At 27.0% G+C, this 15,478-nt stretch overlaps 1 protein-coding gene across 1 annotated transcript; it reads left to right on the forward strand.

Annotated features, from left to right (window-relative positions):
- The first annotated feature begins 14,781 nt into the window (after positions 1-14,781).
- LOC145841734 (uncharacterized) lies at positions 14,782-15,469 on the forward strand. Its single transcript, XM_082949087.1, has one exon. The coding sequence runs from the start codon at positions 14,798-14,800 to the stop codon at positions 15,158-15,160; it is 363 nt and encodes a 120-aa protein (XP_082805213.1). The 5' UTR covers positions 14,782-14,797; the 3' UTR covers positions 15,161-15,469.
- The last annotated feature ends 9 nt before the right edge of the window (positions 15,470-15,478 follow it).

Here is a 15,478-nt window from a genome sequence, read left to right on the forward strand (position 1 = left end):
GAAAATTTTCTAAATTAAATATTGAAACCTAGTGGTGAAGTATATACAAAAAATTAAACAAAGAAGTTTTTAAGATATTCTTTTAATTAGAAGTTTATGTAAACCTGTATGCTCAACTTTTTTATAATATATTATTTATAACTTGACTAAACAAAATTAATCAGTAGTTCACTGGAAGTTTTTTCGAACCTGCTTAAAACAACAAGAGTGAACTTGGCTTGAATGGCTTTTTTTGTAATTTTTTTTTTAAGCAAGCTTTAAAACCAATTATTTTCAATTTCTTTTACTTGGAACATTTTTTTTTTATTCTAAAGAACGTTCTTTTGCTTTTCTTTTCACAATAATTTCCATCAAATTAGGGTTTGACTTTTGTAGTGGAGCCTCTTTAAAATTTTGAGTTTTCTTTCGAATTTTTTACTTTTATAACCTTTTCTCCAAAAGTAGTAATTTTTTCAAATATTCTTTTTAAGATACTTAACAAACTAAGTTTAATATTTTATTACTTTAAACTATTATAATATTGGTATTACTTTACCTAATTTTAGACTAAGTGGATTATGTTTACTTATCCATTGCTTTACAGAAAAATGTGACTTTATTAACTTAATTCTTTTAATAAAAAGCATAAAATAATAAAACAAAGTTTTCTTAATAACAGTTGTTTTACTTAAACAGTACCAAAGTATTATAATTTAACAACTTTTAGTTTAATATTGCATACATATTTAATAGTATATAATTACATAATTTTCTCAATACTTTAGCTTGGTTTTTAATGGCTTATTACTATTTGGTCTACTTTTAAAACAGCTGATTTTTTTGGGTTGGCTGCAGTTGAAAGGCTTCGAAATGTTTTCATTCATAACATAATGCAAATGAGGTAAATTGATGGTACAGCAGAATATTTAGAAAATCTATCTATACCCTTTTTGGACATTTATGTGAAATTATACTTATTTCACTTCAATTGTCCATATGTCGATGCATGCATTAGAATAAATTTTAAAACTTTTTTAATTAAAAATTCCTTTCAAAAGGCAAGTTTCAAATAAATAATAACAACAGTTCTCTAATTTATATTTTAAATTCTACTCGATATTTTTTGATTGACAAAGGCAAAATAAATACAATTTTGTATTCATTAATTGCCGTGTGCAAAAACAGGTGAGTATGTAAGCTGGCTATTAAAACCGTGCTGAGACACCTGCACATTCCAACCTGCACATTCCAACATGCCGAAACACTTGCAGCTTCCAACATGCAACGAGACACCTGCAATTGTCAACATGTCAAGCCACCTGCAACTGTCAACAAGTCAAGCCATCTGCAACTGTCAACATGTCAAGCCACCTGCAAAAGAGAGAGTAAAAATTTATATAAACGATGAAGCAATTCTACAAATTAGGTTATTATACCTCAACTACCCTACGGAGCGGACCTAGACCGCTTCAACGGGGCGACTCTTCCTTCGTGGAAGTAGTTGCAGCTTTTCACGTGAGACTTCGAGGCCGGAGACGTGAATGGCATTACGATACAAAATAGTTGGCTTGGGACTGCGCGGCCGCAGAGGTTAACTATAGAACGATATAAAACAGCTTACGTGAGACTTTGTGGCCGAAGACGTAAGCTGTGGTACGATGTGAAACAATTTTGATAGGATTTCTACGTTTATAAATATTGTATTTTCCACCTTTATCGATATTGAAGTTCGTATAAGATTAATGTGTAGAAAACTTAAGCGTCGCGCACCATTTTAGATCGTTTGTTTGTGAAGGCAATAAATTTTACATAGTTTTTGTTGTTAATTTTATAACTAAATTAATCTGCTATACCTATTTATACCCGTTAAAGATAGAGATATAATAATATCACTTTATTTTACATATAAATAAATATGGTATACAATACCCTTATCCCTAACCAACCTTCCTAAAAAACTTTTTCTAAACATTTATTCCGAATCCACCTAACCAAAACATAATAAATTTTAACATTTAAAACTTTGAATAAAAATGAGTAAAATATTAGCCAATAAAAAGTGACCTTAAAACTTTAGCCGACGCGAATTTTCATGTTAAGTAAGGGTATATATATGCCATTTAGCCCCTAACTAAGGCCTAACTTACACAAAAGGACAAAAACGAATACTTGCAGAGCATACATGATAAATGCTTCTCATAATTTTTGTGTATAAAAGAGTTCATATAAATTATTCTTCTAAATCGTTTACGAACTGTAAGGTTTTAATTACAATTAAAGTTCTTAAAGTTAACAGACAATGCACGTTATTATCTTTCTTTTTTTTTTGATATGTGATAGCGTGTTTCTATGTTAATAAACTACACTTAGAACCTTTTCCTTCACTCTACGCTACGAATTTCCAGAATGCTTCTGTTGCTATACCAACTAAACGCTGAATACTAAATAAGCATTTGTTTTATTTTAGATAAAAATATTATGTTCGAGTATTTTTTGTAAAAATTTCTTAACCTTTTGAATTGAGAAATAGTATGCCTGCTAAAATGAGGTTTTGTGCTATCTAAATAAAAATTAGAACAAAAGTAGAATTTTTAGATTAAGTTTAATATTATAGTTTATTGAACGACAAAATCAAGCCTCTCAAAATATTTGGACCTAGGACCTAGTCCACGAAGATCCTTTTGGTTATCGAGTCGCGCACCACGGATACCTTTTAACGTCTTGTCCAGGACATTAATTTATGTTAGACAATATTTTATCTTTGCTTATCTGCTGTGCAAAGTTTTTTATCACCTATACCGATGCATGACGACGAAATGACGTCTTAATGACAGAATTGACGTAATGCCAAAAAAATAAGTTTTTGTTAAGCTTGCTGTTGTAATGTTATTTCTTAGATATTTGTAGAATTGTTTTCTACAGATTAGAAATAAATAGAAATAAGTATAGAATTATCTTGGACAAGGCGTTAAAATGTATCCGTGGTGTGCAACCTAATAACCAAAAGGATCTTCGTGCACTAGGTCCTGGGAATAAGTAACTTGAGCGGTTTTTTTATCGTTTAATAAACTATAATTTTCAACAAAAAAAACTAAAGTTTTATTGACACTAGAATTTAGATACCATTATTTATTAGTTTAAGAATTTCAAACTATAAAAGTATGTAATGCTGATGCTCTCCGAACTACTAGAACTACGGTTTCTAGTTTTATGTGAAGCTGCCTCTGTAGAAGGTTCGGCAGTCTCGACAGAAGCCTGATTCGCAATAGTTTCGGGGCATTCTTCAATTTCGGTTTGCGACTCGGTCTGAGGTGGTTTAAGAATTAAAATACTTTTCATAGTTATATACAGTTTGGGTATCAATAATATTTTCAATTTTCCTTGGAAAGACATTTTATTAACAAATTTAAACTATATAAAGACTGACAAAATTCAATATATAATTCAACAATAAATCGCGTTACAGTTATATGCTTTAGAAGGCTTCTTGAAGTTCAAGGCTTCTATTTGTGCTGTAAGAGATGGTTGTTCGTACAATATACTGGTTCAGGACGGTGACACTTATGCTTCCTCGTTGACACAAGCTGTAGAGCTCGGCGAGATGAAGTTTAAATGTTAAAATTTACAATGAATGATATAAGTATTATGTCGATGCCACCGAATGCGTGGGCTTATTCGTCATAGTCCAAATTGACTCGAGTGGAGTGTATGCTGGAGACTCAGCTATGTAAAACGGCAGCTCCAATTCTTAGAGTGACAGCATGCCGCTTCCAGTTGTTGCTGAGGTAAATGACCTAATTCACGCTCTGATTGAGCGTATTTGTAGTTTTACGATTCCCTTTCTGGAATTTTCGATAGACTTTGGACTTTGTAGATCATGCAATCATCATGCAATAATTCAATTCTCTAATTTTTCTTAAGCTAACATTCGCAAACAAGTCATTCAAATTTAATCAATGAACTTGGTTTTTATTATATTTGTGAAATATTAGTTTTAAGTAATAAACTTATGTATATTTTATTAAAGTTGTTGATTTTACAGTTTTTAATTCTAAATAATAAAGTTTTGTGTATTTTATTAAAATAAATAAATTTTACATTTTTTATAAAGATTTATTTGAACTATTTAATTTTGACACCCGAAACAAAAAAAAAGTAAGGTTTTGCACAAGTGTCCTACAATGCTAATTTAATTTAAAGCTTGTTTAAAGTTAAAAATTAGCGTTATACACTTATCTATTGCATTAATTTATAGGCCTAATTTTTTTATTGTTGTTGGAGTTTATTGTGCAAAATTTGAAGCGTTTTGCTCTAAATATATTTAACTACAATTTTTGTACAGAGGTACTGTACTGATAAGACTCATTTAAAACTTCTGTAATTAAATCAACATTTCATTTTATAATTTTAAAGCGTGTGAATAAATATGGGATGTTTTATAAAAATAAATATTATTAAGTTGTCACTTTGAAGTATCGTAAATAAAAACTACAAAAATAAATACAATGGTTTTATTACAAGGATTTTTTTCAAGTGCTAATAAAAGAACATTTTACTTGTAATCTCTTGCAGTAATTGGTGAAGGCGATGTGCTTTAGTATGTTGCATAACAAACACGTTACATGCTTCTTTGACTTAAGCTTTAAGATACTTATTAGCATTCTTTGGTTATGTGTGTTCAATTGTAGGTTTAGTATAGTGTGATGTAGTTATCATGTTTCTATGTGTTTTTTAGTTCATGTAAAGAAAATATTAGTTTTCATTCGATTTGTTTATTAATCTATCATTTCTATACCCTATCTACTATATTCCTTATTATCCATGAGAACCCCTGTAATCTGTATACTTCTTTACCAAAAATTTATCAGTTATCAAATGTGTTGCGGTGTATATTTAAAAAAAATAATGCTTTTAATCGAACACTTTTAATCCGAGTTTATGTTAAAGATCTACATATGATTTTATATTTAAATTATCGCACAGCTAAATCGTAGGTAGACAAAAATAAACTTGGTATATAAATAGAGTCTATCAACAAATTTTGTACGTTCGTAACAGTTTGAAAACGATAGCAAGTTTTACTTCTGACAACGTATTTGTTAAAAGTTTATAATAAAATTTTCAACAAGATCTACTTTATTAAACTAATGGCAATATTTAATAATATAAGTTTATAAATTCAAAGAAACCTTTCATAACCTTTAAACACTTTTATTACTTTAAGACAAAAAAACTGTGCTTAAAAATAGTCATTTACCTAATCTTGATATATTAAAAGGCATTTCAGTAGTAAATATTAAATTAGTATAAAGCACAGATTTAACAAAATGATAATTTTTAAAGTACTAGGATTGTGAAAGTTAAACAATAAATCTAAATATTTAATAAATGTTTTTTGTTTCAACTAAATTTAATAGTCAAATTTTTGTTATATTTTTTTTTTTAACGATACCAACTAAGATATCAATACTTTTTACTTGAAACCAAAATTCGAAATTGAAAACAGTTGTAAAAAACGAGTTTTGTTTGTCGTGTAAAATTTAAATTCATCATAAAACAGACTTATTATATGAAAAAAAAGCTTGGAAAGCCGAATAGACCCGCGGGCTGTTGTTCACTGAGTTTTGACCCAAATTCTATAAAACTTAAACTAGCGCTTTTGACCACTTTTTAAAAAACATCTTATTCCTAAATATCCACCTTTACAAACATGTTGCTTTTTAGTTTATGTATGTTTTTGTATACTTTTTTTTTGTTTTTTTTACAATAAAAACTTTAAGTTTGTAATTACTTTTTTTATAGCCTTTAATTATATATTTTTTAAAACTTTAAGAATCTTTTTATTAATGGTAAACATTTGCCTTATTTTTACTCTTCATGTCACATGTGTCTTCAGTTTTGTGATTCAAGTTTTGATACATCAGTCCAACGTTGATAAATCAACCAAAAATGAAACAAGTTTTGTAATTTACGGCTAATTTTGTTATTTTTCTAACTTCTGTTTTTCTATGTACTGTCTTTTTAAAGTTGTTAAAGTTTTTCTGCATAGATTATATAGGAACAATTTTAAATAACGAATGTGATGTTGTAAAATACTAGGAAAAATTGGCGGATAACCACTAACTATATTTACATGCTTTGAACATTTCATTGTTAAACATAAAACAATAGAAAATCTATAAAAAGTTTAAAACATGAAATTTTGTATTATTTCCATGTAACTGTAAAGATTCGTTAATACCACTGAAAAAGTTTAAAAGAAAAAAGTTTTTATTATAAATATGGCTAGATTAAAAATTATACTTGTTAAGTAGATATGTTAAAAAAAAAATGGTGTTATAAGTTTTTTGATTGTTTTTAATAAATGAATTCAAATAGTTGTATTAAGTAAAGATCTTGCATTCTTATGAAATTCTATCTTTAGTTGTTTATGTTACAGTCAATTTCAAACATTTTGTTTTTAACACTATTTCACCCAAATTTTCATATGTTTTTAAAATCAAATAATATGATTCAGGTTGTAGTTGTTTACTTTTTAATTCCACACCAGTTCATTGACCATAGTTATGAGTTTTCACTCTTTTTTCCGTTTTTTTTTTTAGTTTTAAGTGTTTATATTTTAATGTAAAATATTACTTGTACAATGTATATATTTTAAGTAATATTATCTTACTAAATGAAACATAAAGGGCTACCAGGTTGTCTATTTAAAATGGAACCCTGGAGTATTTTGTAATTTTTAACTAAAATCATTAAAGAACCTAGAGTTTAAACAGTTTTTAATTGTAAATTAATAAATTTTAGATATTTTATAAACAAAAAATCTTTTTTTTAACTTAAAACTTTTTATAAAACACATTTAGGTAGCAATACAATATGCTTTTAAGCAATTTAAAATTTTCTACTATTTAAATCAGTGTTTTACCATAAATTTATTTTTGTACTAGAAATGGACAAAGTCTATCAATAAGTGGAAAAAATTCTTAAAGAAATTTCTTAAAAACCAGTAGCCTTCCTGGACTATCTGGACTACCCTCTTCCCTGGATATCTGCAATTTTAAAAGATCAGAGTTTCCCATGGAGGTTATTTATATCAAAAATTTAGGGAGTCTTAATTTACAAAGGGGTTTAATTCATAGTTTAAAACTAAACCATCAGTTGATTATGAAGAGCCATAAAAAAGTCTTACTGTGTATTAAACCACAAAAATTAAAGTGCTCAAAATATTTGCTCCTTGTACCTATTGCACAAAAAAACCTTTTTGGTTATCAAGTTGTACACAGCTTGAATACCTTTTAACAACTTCTCCAGGACAATCTTAAGCAAATCTAAGAGTAGTTTTTTGAAAATCTTATTGAGTGTGCCAATGCATTTTTAATTTCTTCAAGGGGCACCTTATGAAAAAAAGTTTGGTAAACCCTTCACTAGATCTTTATTGATAGAATTAATATAATAATTAATAATAAACATTAATTTTTTCTGGATTTTGTTTGACTAGTGCTGAACCAATATTATATTGTATATACAATTGTGTATAAAGATAATTTACAAATTTTTGGGTGATCTAAAATATGATTAGGCCTTTTAGAAGCAAATGCCTATAATATCTGGTAATCTAGGTTGATGTTGCACCAATACCTATAAACTCTATATTCATATGATTTAGGCTTTATATTAAAAAAAATCATGATAATTTTAGAATGTGATTTTAACAAAATAAATATATTGATAAGGTATGCACTTTAAGAAGTACCACATTTGCATAAGGTTGCAATCACACTTTAAGAAGTATGGCTTACAGTACACTCAATAAATTTTTTATATACTATATATAATTTCAAAATATTGCACACACTTATCTTTAATATTAAGATGTGTTTTCAGAAATTTTATTATGCACTTAATTTTATTGTATGTAAAATTTTTGAGTGAACTGTAAGCCATACTTCTTAAAATGTGTACTTAATCAATGTATTTATTTTGTCAAAACCACATTCTAATTTTATAGTTAGAGCCAAAATTATATGAATATAATATATATTATATAACTTTAGTTTGACATCTGTGCAACATCATCCTAGTCAATTACCTATTATTGTTTTCTATTATATTCAGGGTTGTCATATTAGAAAAATTTAAGAAAAAAAAAGTGAAAGCTCACTATCACGTTAAAATATGAAGCCTGTCTTATTATTTTGGTAATTATAGATCTATTTATTTTTCCCTTAGATCTGCACATGAGCAGTGAAACTTAGTTGAACTAAAATCTACACCATTTCACAATGTATAACAGTTGAATGATATAACATGTTTTGTTTCTACTATTTCTTACTAGCCAAAAATAACTATGGCTTATGTTTTAGTAAATACACATCTTCATATTTTTAATGTTTAATACTGCAGGACCGCTACACACTCAGGATAATCAGGATATTTTGAAACTTATAAAAATCTCTGGATTACTCTGGCCTTCCTAATTTTGTTTTTAAACTTCAAAACTTTTTTTGGTTTTTGAATGAATGAGATTTAGTTCCAATATTTTTAATTTTATGACTAAAATATTGCCGAGAACCTTATTTTTACTGGCTTTGTAAAGTTAAAAAGGTTACTTTAAGGGTTTAAAAAACTCAGGATGATTTAGGATAGTTTAAGGTCACTCAAAAACAGTTTTGTTGACTCAAAGAGTGGCACTTCTAATTCTATTCTTGCAGTACTTATTTTTTATTACAGAACTAAGTGAAACTCAGTTAATTTGTTTAACCTAGAAAAACATATGTTGGTTGAACAAGGAATAGTACTGTGCAAATTGTTGTAACAATAGTCTAACCTTAATTAACATTATTTTTATAATCTCCACATACCTAAGGCTAGTTTATTTTCTATAAGAATTAATGGAAATCAGAAAATCATCTAGACTATAAAGTAAATAATCTGAAAATTCAACCTTGAAATATGTGTATTAAAAAATATATATAGTTTTATTGTTTTGGTTTATTTTAATTTGATTCCGTTCAGTTTAAAACGTTTTGCTATACTCTTGTTCTACTATTTAATTTTTGTTGAATTTACTGTGTTTATTCTAATTATGAAATAAAAGCTTATGCTTTATGTCTAGCTGTACTTAATTATATCAAAACTATGTTTCATAGCCTCATGTAAAAAATAAAATATGAAATCAATTATTTATGGTCCTGTTCTTATAGATATTCCACCAAGTGTATTTAAGCCAAAAGTATTGTTTCTCAACATTTAAAAAGTTTTGTAGGCAGTAGATACTTAAATTTAGATTTGAAAAAATACTTTGTAAACGTTTATTTGTCCTTATTATAATATCAGATTTATTTAAACCTGTTAAAGCTATAAAAAGTACAACAAGACTAACAGTACTTGATTTAATAAGCAAGTTTTCTTTACCTAAAATTTTTTTGATCACTTTGAAATGTATCATGAGCATACTACTATGCACAAGGAAAACTGGTTTAAAAATGTCTCAAAGAAAGTAAAACTATTCACAAGATCTTAAATAATAATAATATCACAGTAACTCATATCATGTTTGTTTTGGTCACACTATTTTTTTCCCTTTACAAGTGGCAACTATTTTGTACTTGTTTTTTTTTTTTTTGATTTTCAAAAAAATTTGTTGGAAAACCATTTGAATATTTTATTATTATTTTTGTTATCTAAATGAGTTATTTTTTTTAATGAACTATAAAAATAAGTACTTGAACAACTTTATGAAAGAATTCTAGCTGTTCTAAAATAAGTTTTTAATAAAAATGTTTTAAAGTTTACATGATGCTTTAATTTGTTTTTAAATTGAATTTTTTGTTAATTATAAAGTTATTAAAACTATTTTAAATGAGCTATTTTATATAGTGAAATAAAATAAGCACTACCTAAAAGTGTTTTAAAACTAATTTTAATATTATCAAACATATATAATTTTTGGTAATGAGTAGCAGCTTTTACAAAAAGTTTTAGTTAATTTTTATATTTCTTTCTAAATATTTTACTTAATTTTGTTATGAAGTTTTGTAGTTATTCTAATCTATAAAATTTTTAATATAATTGAATTGATTTATATTACAGGGTTGCCAAAAAACCTTGAAACTTGGAAAAACCTCCAATTTTACAATTTAGGCTAAAATTTCTGGAATTTTAACAAAAATCACTTAAAAAAACCTGGAATTTTGAACAATCTTAACATTCTTATTAGTAAAATTTAGATTTGACTCAAAAATTCTATCATACTGATAATTTTTTTTTGTCATCATCAGTTTTTTTATTATTAAAAAACTCATTTAAAGTAGCATTAGAGTATCTTTTCAATGTTTTTATAATATTTAATACAGTTTCTTACCTTAAACTTAACTTTAAACTAGATAGACCTAAAAGTGTGTACTTTTAAAAACCCTTACGGAAATTTTGCAAACCTGGATAAAATTTGCCAAAAAATTTTGGCAACCCTGATGTTAGTCAAATAATTTGAGGTGAAACCTGGTTTTACACAAAATTATAAAATTGTGAATGTTGAACATTTTCCTTCAAAAATATACATCTAAAATGTTTATGAAAAAGCATCTACTGAAGTAGTATTAATTTTAATAACAAATAGAAGCTTTTAAACTAACTTTCAAACTGTGATAAAAGTTTCTGTGTAGTGGTTAAATATACTTAAAAAAAGGGTTGCACTGCATAATTGTTAGTCATTGTGAAATGTTTTTTTAAATAATAGGTTTTTGTTATCTTTACCAATATAATATTATTAATTTTATCTACATGAACTCTTTTTAAACTTAAACTTTTTTATTGAAGTAATGCTAAATAAAGTTGTAAAACTTGATAGAACATGAAATTTTTAGTTACCAAGTATAAAATTAATTTTTAAATTTTTACTACCAGCTATTTTAATACTTAGACACTAGTACATTTTTTTATAATTAAAAAAGTTCAAATTGCTTTTTTTTGATGTGGCTGAATAATAATTTTTATATTAGTCAGGGTTGCCACTTTACCTGGAAACCTGGAGTTTGACAATTTAGGCAAAAAAAAAACTGGATAAACCTGAAATTTTAAACAATTTTTACATGTTTAGTAGAAAAATTTTGATTTAACACAAAAAATCTACCATATATATAAAAAGGTTTTGTCATCATTAATTTTTTTTTATTTAAAAACACATTTAAAGTAGCTTTACAGTATCTTTTCAATGTTTTTATACTATTTAACTGTTTTTTACCTTGAAATTATGTTTTAACTAAAAAAAGACCCAAAAACCTGTACTTTCAAAATCATGGAAAAAAATTCTTGAAAACTAGTGGCAACCCTGAATAGTTTTAATTTTCATGTAACTACAAAAAAACACCTATGCTAAACAACAACCAAAATTTTGTAAGCCTAACCAATTTATTTTGAACTGTTAGAATGTTATTATTTATTATTTAAACTATTAATAATAGTGTTTAACCCCATAAGCAGACATTCCCCTAAGCTAACTCAGTCTAGTTTTGAAATATAAATATAGTCTTTTATAAACTTTTGCACAGACAATCTTTTTGACAAAAAAAATATTTAGAAATTTATTATCTTAAAAAATATTTGTTACAAAGTTTATGATTAAGTATAAGGTGGTTTCAAATTATGTAATTTTTTTGTACATTACTCCATTTTTGGAAACCAGGGTTTAGAAGCCAAATAAATAGATTTTATTGCTGTGACTTACTAAGCAGGGTTGCCAAAAAGTCTGGAATCCTGTGAAAACCTGGAATTTGGCAATTAGGCAAAAAAATATAAATGAAATCCTTGAATTCTAGAAAAAAAAGCCTGGAATTTTAACTGTTTTTACATGGAAAGGAACAATATTTTGAAATATTGTGTGGGTAAAAGTTTTTTGAATTAAAAAAAAATATTTTATAAAAAAACACATTAAAAGTATCTTTGAAGTATCTTTTCAATGTTGCTATACTATTAAAGACAGTTTTTTAACTTAAGTTTTATTTTATACTTCAAATGGACCAAAAAACTTGCTTTTTAAAAACCTGGAAGAAATTTACAAAAATCAGTAGCAACCCTGACTAAGTCATGTAAAGCAAATAGTACATTAAGGGAATAGGGGGGGGGGTAAACGCCCTTTTTTGGTTTTTGATCTTATTTTATATAGATTTTACTAAGCTAAAAAATACTCTTTACAGATTTAAAAATTTCAAAATAGTTTTTGAGATATAGCCGGTCAAAGTCGGAGCCAACAATGGGTTCCTTATGGGAGGCGCAAACTAAAACGGCAAAAATAGACTATTTCACTAAAAATCTATCTTCTCCTACGTTTTTTGAGATAACTATTTCAAACTTTCAGGAAATGTTCCTTGATATATTTAGAAAATTTTGTCGGAAGAAATTAAAAAAAATTTTAAATTAAAATTGTATATAAAAAAAAACTAAAAAAAAAAACAGTTTTTTTTTTGTTTTTTGTTATAAAATTTTTACTTTTAATTTTTTTTAATTCTGTTCTGTCAGATTTTTCTAAATACTGCAAGGAACATTTCCTGAAAATTTGAGGTAATTATCTCAAAAAACCTAGGAGGAGATAGATTTTTAGTAATTTCTAGTTATTTGCCGTTTTAGTTTGCGCCTCCCATAAGGAACCCATTGTTGCCTCCAACTTTGACCGGTTATATCTCAAAAATTTTTTTGAATTTTATAAATCTGTAAAAAGCATCTTGTAGCTTAGTAAAAACTATATAAAATAAAATCAAAAACCAAAAAAGGGTGTTTACCCCCCCCCCCCTTTGCCCTTAAACATAATTTAAAAAGAATTATTATACTTTGATATATCTAATAATAACTATTTTATTGGTCTATTAAGCTGCTAATGTATACTAATAATTTAAATGTTTCCTATTTTTTGAATTTTTTAGGATAATTGTAGTTTTAAAAAACAATAAATTTCATAGATTAAGTTAAAAAAATCAAAAAATTATGTGATTTGCTGGATTTTACTAACACCTCTTTTTGAAATTTGATCTTATTTTATATAATTTTTACTAAGCTACAAGATGCGTTTTACAGATTAAAAAAATTCAAAATAATTTTTGAGATATAGCCAATCAATGTCAAAGGCGACTTTAGGACCCTTATGGGAGATGCAAACTAAACGGCAAATAACTAGAAATCACTAAAAATCTATCTCCTCCTACTTTTTTTTAAATAACTACTTCTAATTTTCAGGAAATGTTCCTTGCAATATTTAGAAAATTCTGTTGGAAAAAAATTAAAAAAAAAAAAACAATTAAAATTTTATAACAAAAAAACAAAAAAAAAAACAGTTTTTTGAGGTAAAATTTTGAGGTAGTTATCTCAAAAAACGTAGGAGAAGATAGATTTTTAGTGAAAAAGTCTATTTTTGCCGTTTTAGTTAGCTCCTCCGATAAGGAACCTATTGTTGCCTCCAACTTTGATCAGCTATATCTTAAAAATTAATTTGAATTTTTAAAATCTGTAAAAAGCATCTTATAGCTTAGTAAAAACTATATAAAATAAGACCAAAAAAAAAAAAAAAGGCGTTTACCATGCCCTTAAAGACTTTCATTTTTGGAATTAAAAATCAGAAAAATAGTTCATTTTTAAATAAAGTTTTTAATTTTCAAATTTAATAAGTTGTGGATAGAAAAATATAAATGTTACATAACTCTGAATATTACTCTAAAAATTCAAATAAACTTTGTTAAAAAGTAAGAGAGTATATAGATTTTTATAAATTAGTTTTTTTTGTAGTTTTGTGTTTGCATTTTCCATTAGGAACCTATTGAGCTCGTCAACTTTGATTGATTATATCTCAACAGTTACTTTTAGTTTTCTGAAGTGGTTAAACATTTCTGTAGTATAAATAAAACTATAAATAAGATCATTTTGAAAAATAAAACTTGGTGGACCCTCTATGCCATTAAGACTTATTTTCAGGTTTTGTCTCAATTTGTTTTTTAACCTAAGGCTAACTTAATGAGATTGGCTCATTTTTGGTCACTCAGACTGGATTTTTTCTTAAAAAAGGCAATCTTCTACACAAAATTGTTTATGAGAATAGTTATTTTTAATATAGTGTAATAAGATTTAGCTCATGTCTTAAAAGCAAAAGAATTAGAGCTCTATTTTTTTTAAGTTGAAGAAAATTATGTACAAGTTTTTATTAGTCTAATATAGTACCAAGTTTCATTTAAAAGACTCATCAGTAGTTTTAACTTTTAATGGTAAACTTTGAGTGACTAGAAACAAAATTGCCTTTTAAAGCATTCAGAAGGCATATGAATCATACCCTTTTATATTGATATACTGCAATGCTGTTCTATCACTATCAACTTGTAGCTTAGTTTAAATTAAAAAAAAAAAAAATTACTGATTTAAGCCATTTGGCGTTAATGCTGTAAGGTATTTGGCCAAAATAAATTTACCAGTGAAATTAGTTCAGGATAAAGATTATGATATACAAAAGTATTATTGAAAAGCACTCGAAGTAACCAGGTTTAAGTGATGAGAAGATCATCAAGCTGCAAAGTGAAATTACTTTCATTACATCATTACAGTTTGATAATCCGCTCAGCCATGAAACCTGGTTACTGACATTACTAGTAATATATATACTAATGCTTTTGTTAAGAACACTTTCTAGATGTTAAAATACTTTTTTTAAAAAGCACATTTCCGACAACAATTAATAGTATCAGACTGCAAAATACAAAATATTGTTTAATTTTTAAATATGTAAGTCTAACTGAAAAGTAATAACTTGAAAAATTTATCAGAAACCTTCTTGTAAGTAAACATGGTGTCCACCACAATCAACCGCCCCAAGCAAAAGGTGCACAAGAACCACCAGAGGCTGGCCAGGCTGAAGAAGCAGCGGTCCAAGGCCAACAAGCCGGTCAAGGAGTACATGATACCCGACGCCGACATCATGCCCCGCTCGCACATCAGGAAGCACCTGAAGAACCCGCAGAACAACGCAGAGTTGTCGGGCAAGAAGAAGAGGAAGCTGCTGAAGAAGCTGAGGAGGCAGAACCCTGGGAAGTTTGAGAAGCGCTGCAGTGAAATGGAGGCTGAGAGCGCAGAGGATGCCAAAGGTGAAGAAGCTAAAGTTGAGGGCAAAGGAAAAGATGGAGATGTTGAGATGGCGGAAGCCGAGTAGGAAACAGACTGCTGTGTTTTTAGTGCTGACATTTGTGCTTAGGACAATATTTTAGTTAATGATTTTCAGTGTGACATTTTATATGGTGTAGTGAACTAGTGTTTATATTTTTGATACTAAAATTTTATGATTTTTATCTGAGTAAAAATATTTTAGTAAAAATCCATTGCACCAAAATTTGAAAACTAAAAATAAATAACTTTTTTACATTCTAAAATTTGCTTAACTGGGCAATTTACTTAGAAGTACTTATAAAGTTTAGATATATTTTATTAATAAACTGAGACTACATTTTGTTTTTGTTTTCAGCTTCAATAA

The sequence above is a fragment of the Thalia democratica genome, chromosome 7, assembly GCF_965202585.1.
Source record: "Thalia democratica chromosome 7, ktThaDemo2.hap1.1, whole genome shotgun sequence".
Lineage (NCBI taxonomy): Eukaryota > Metazoa > Chordata > Thaliacea > Salpida > Salpidae > Thalia > Thalia democratica.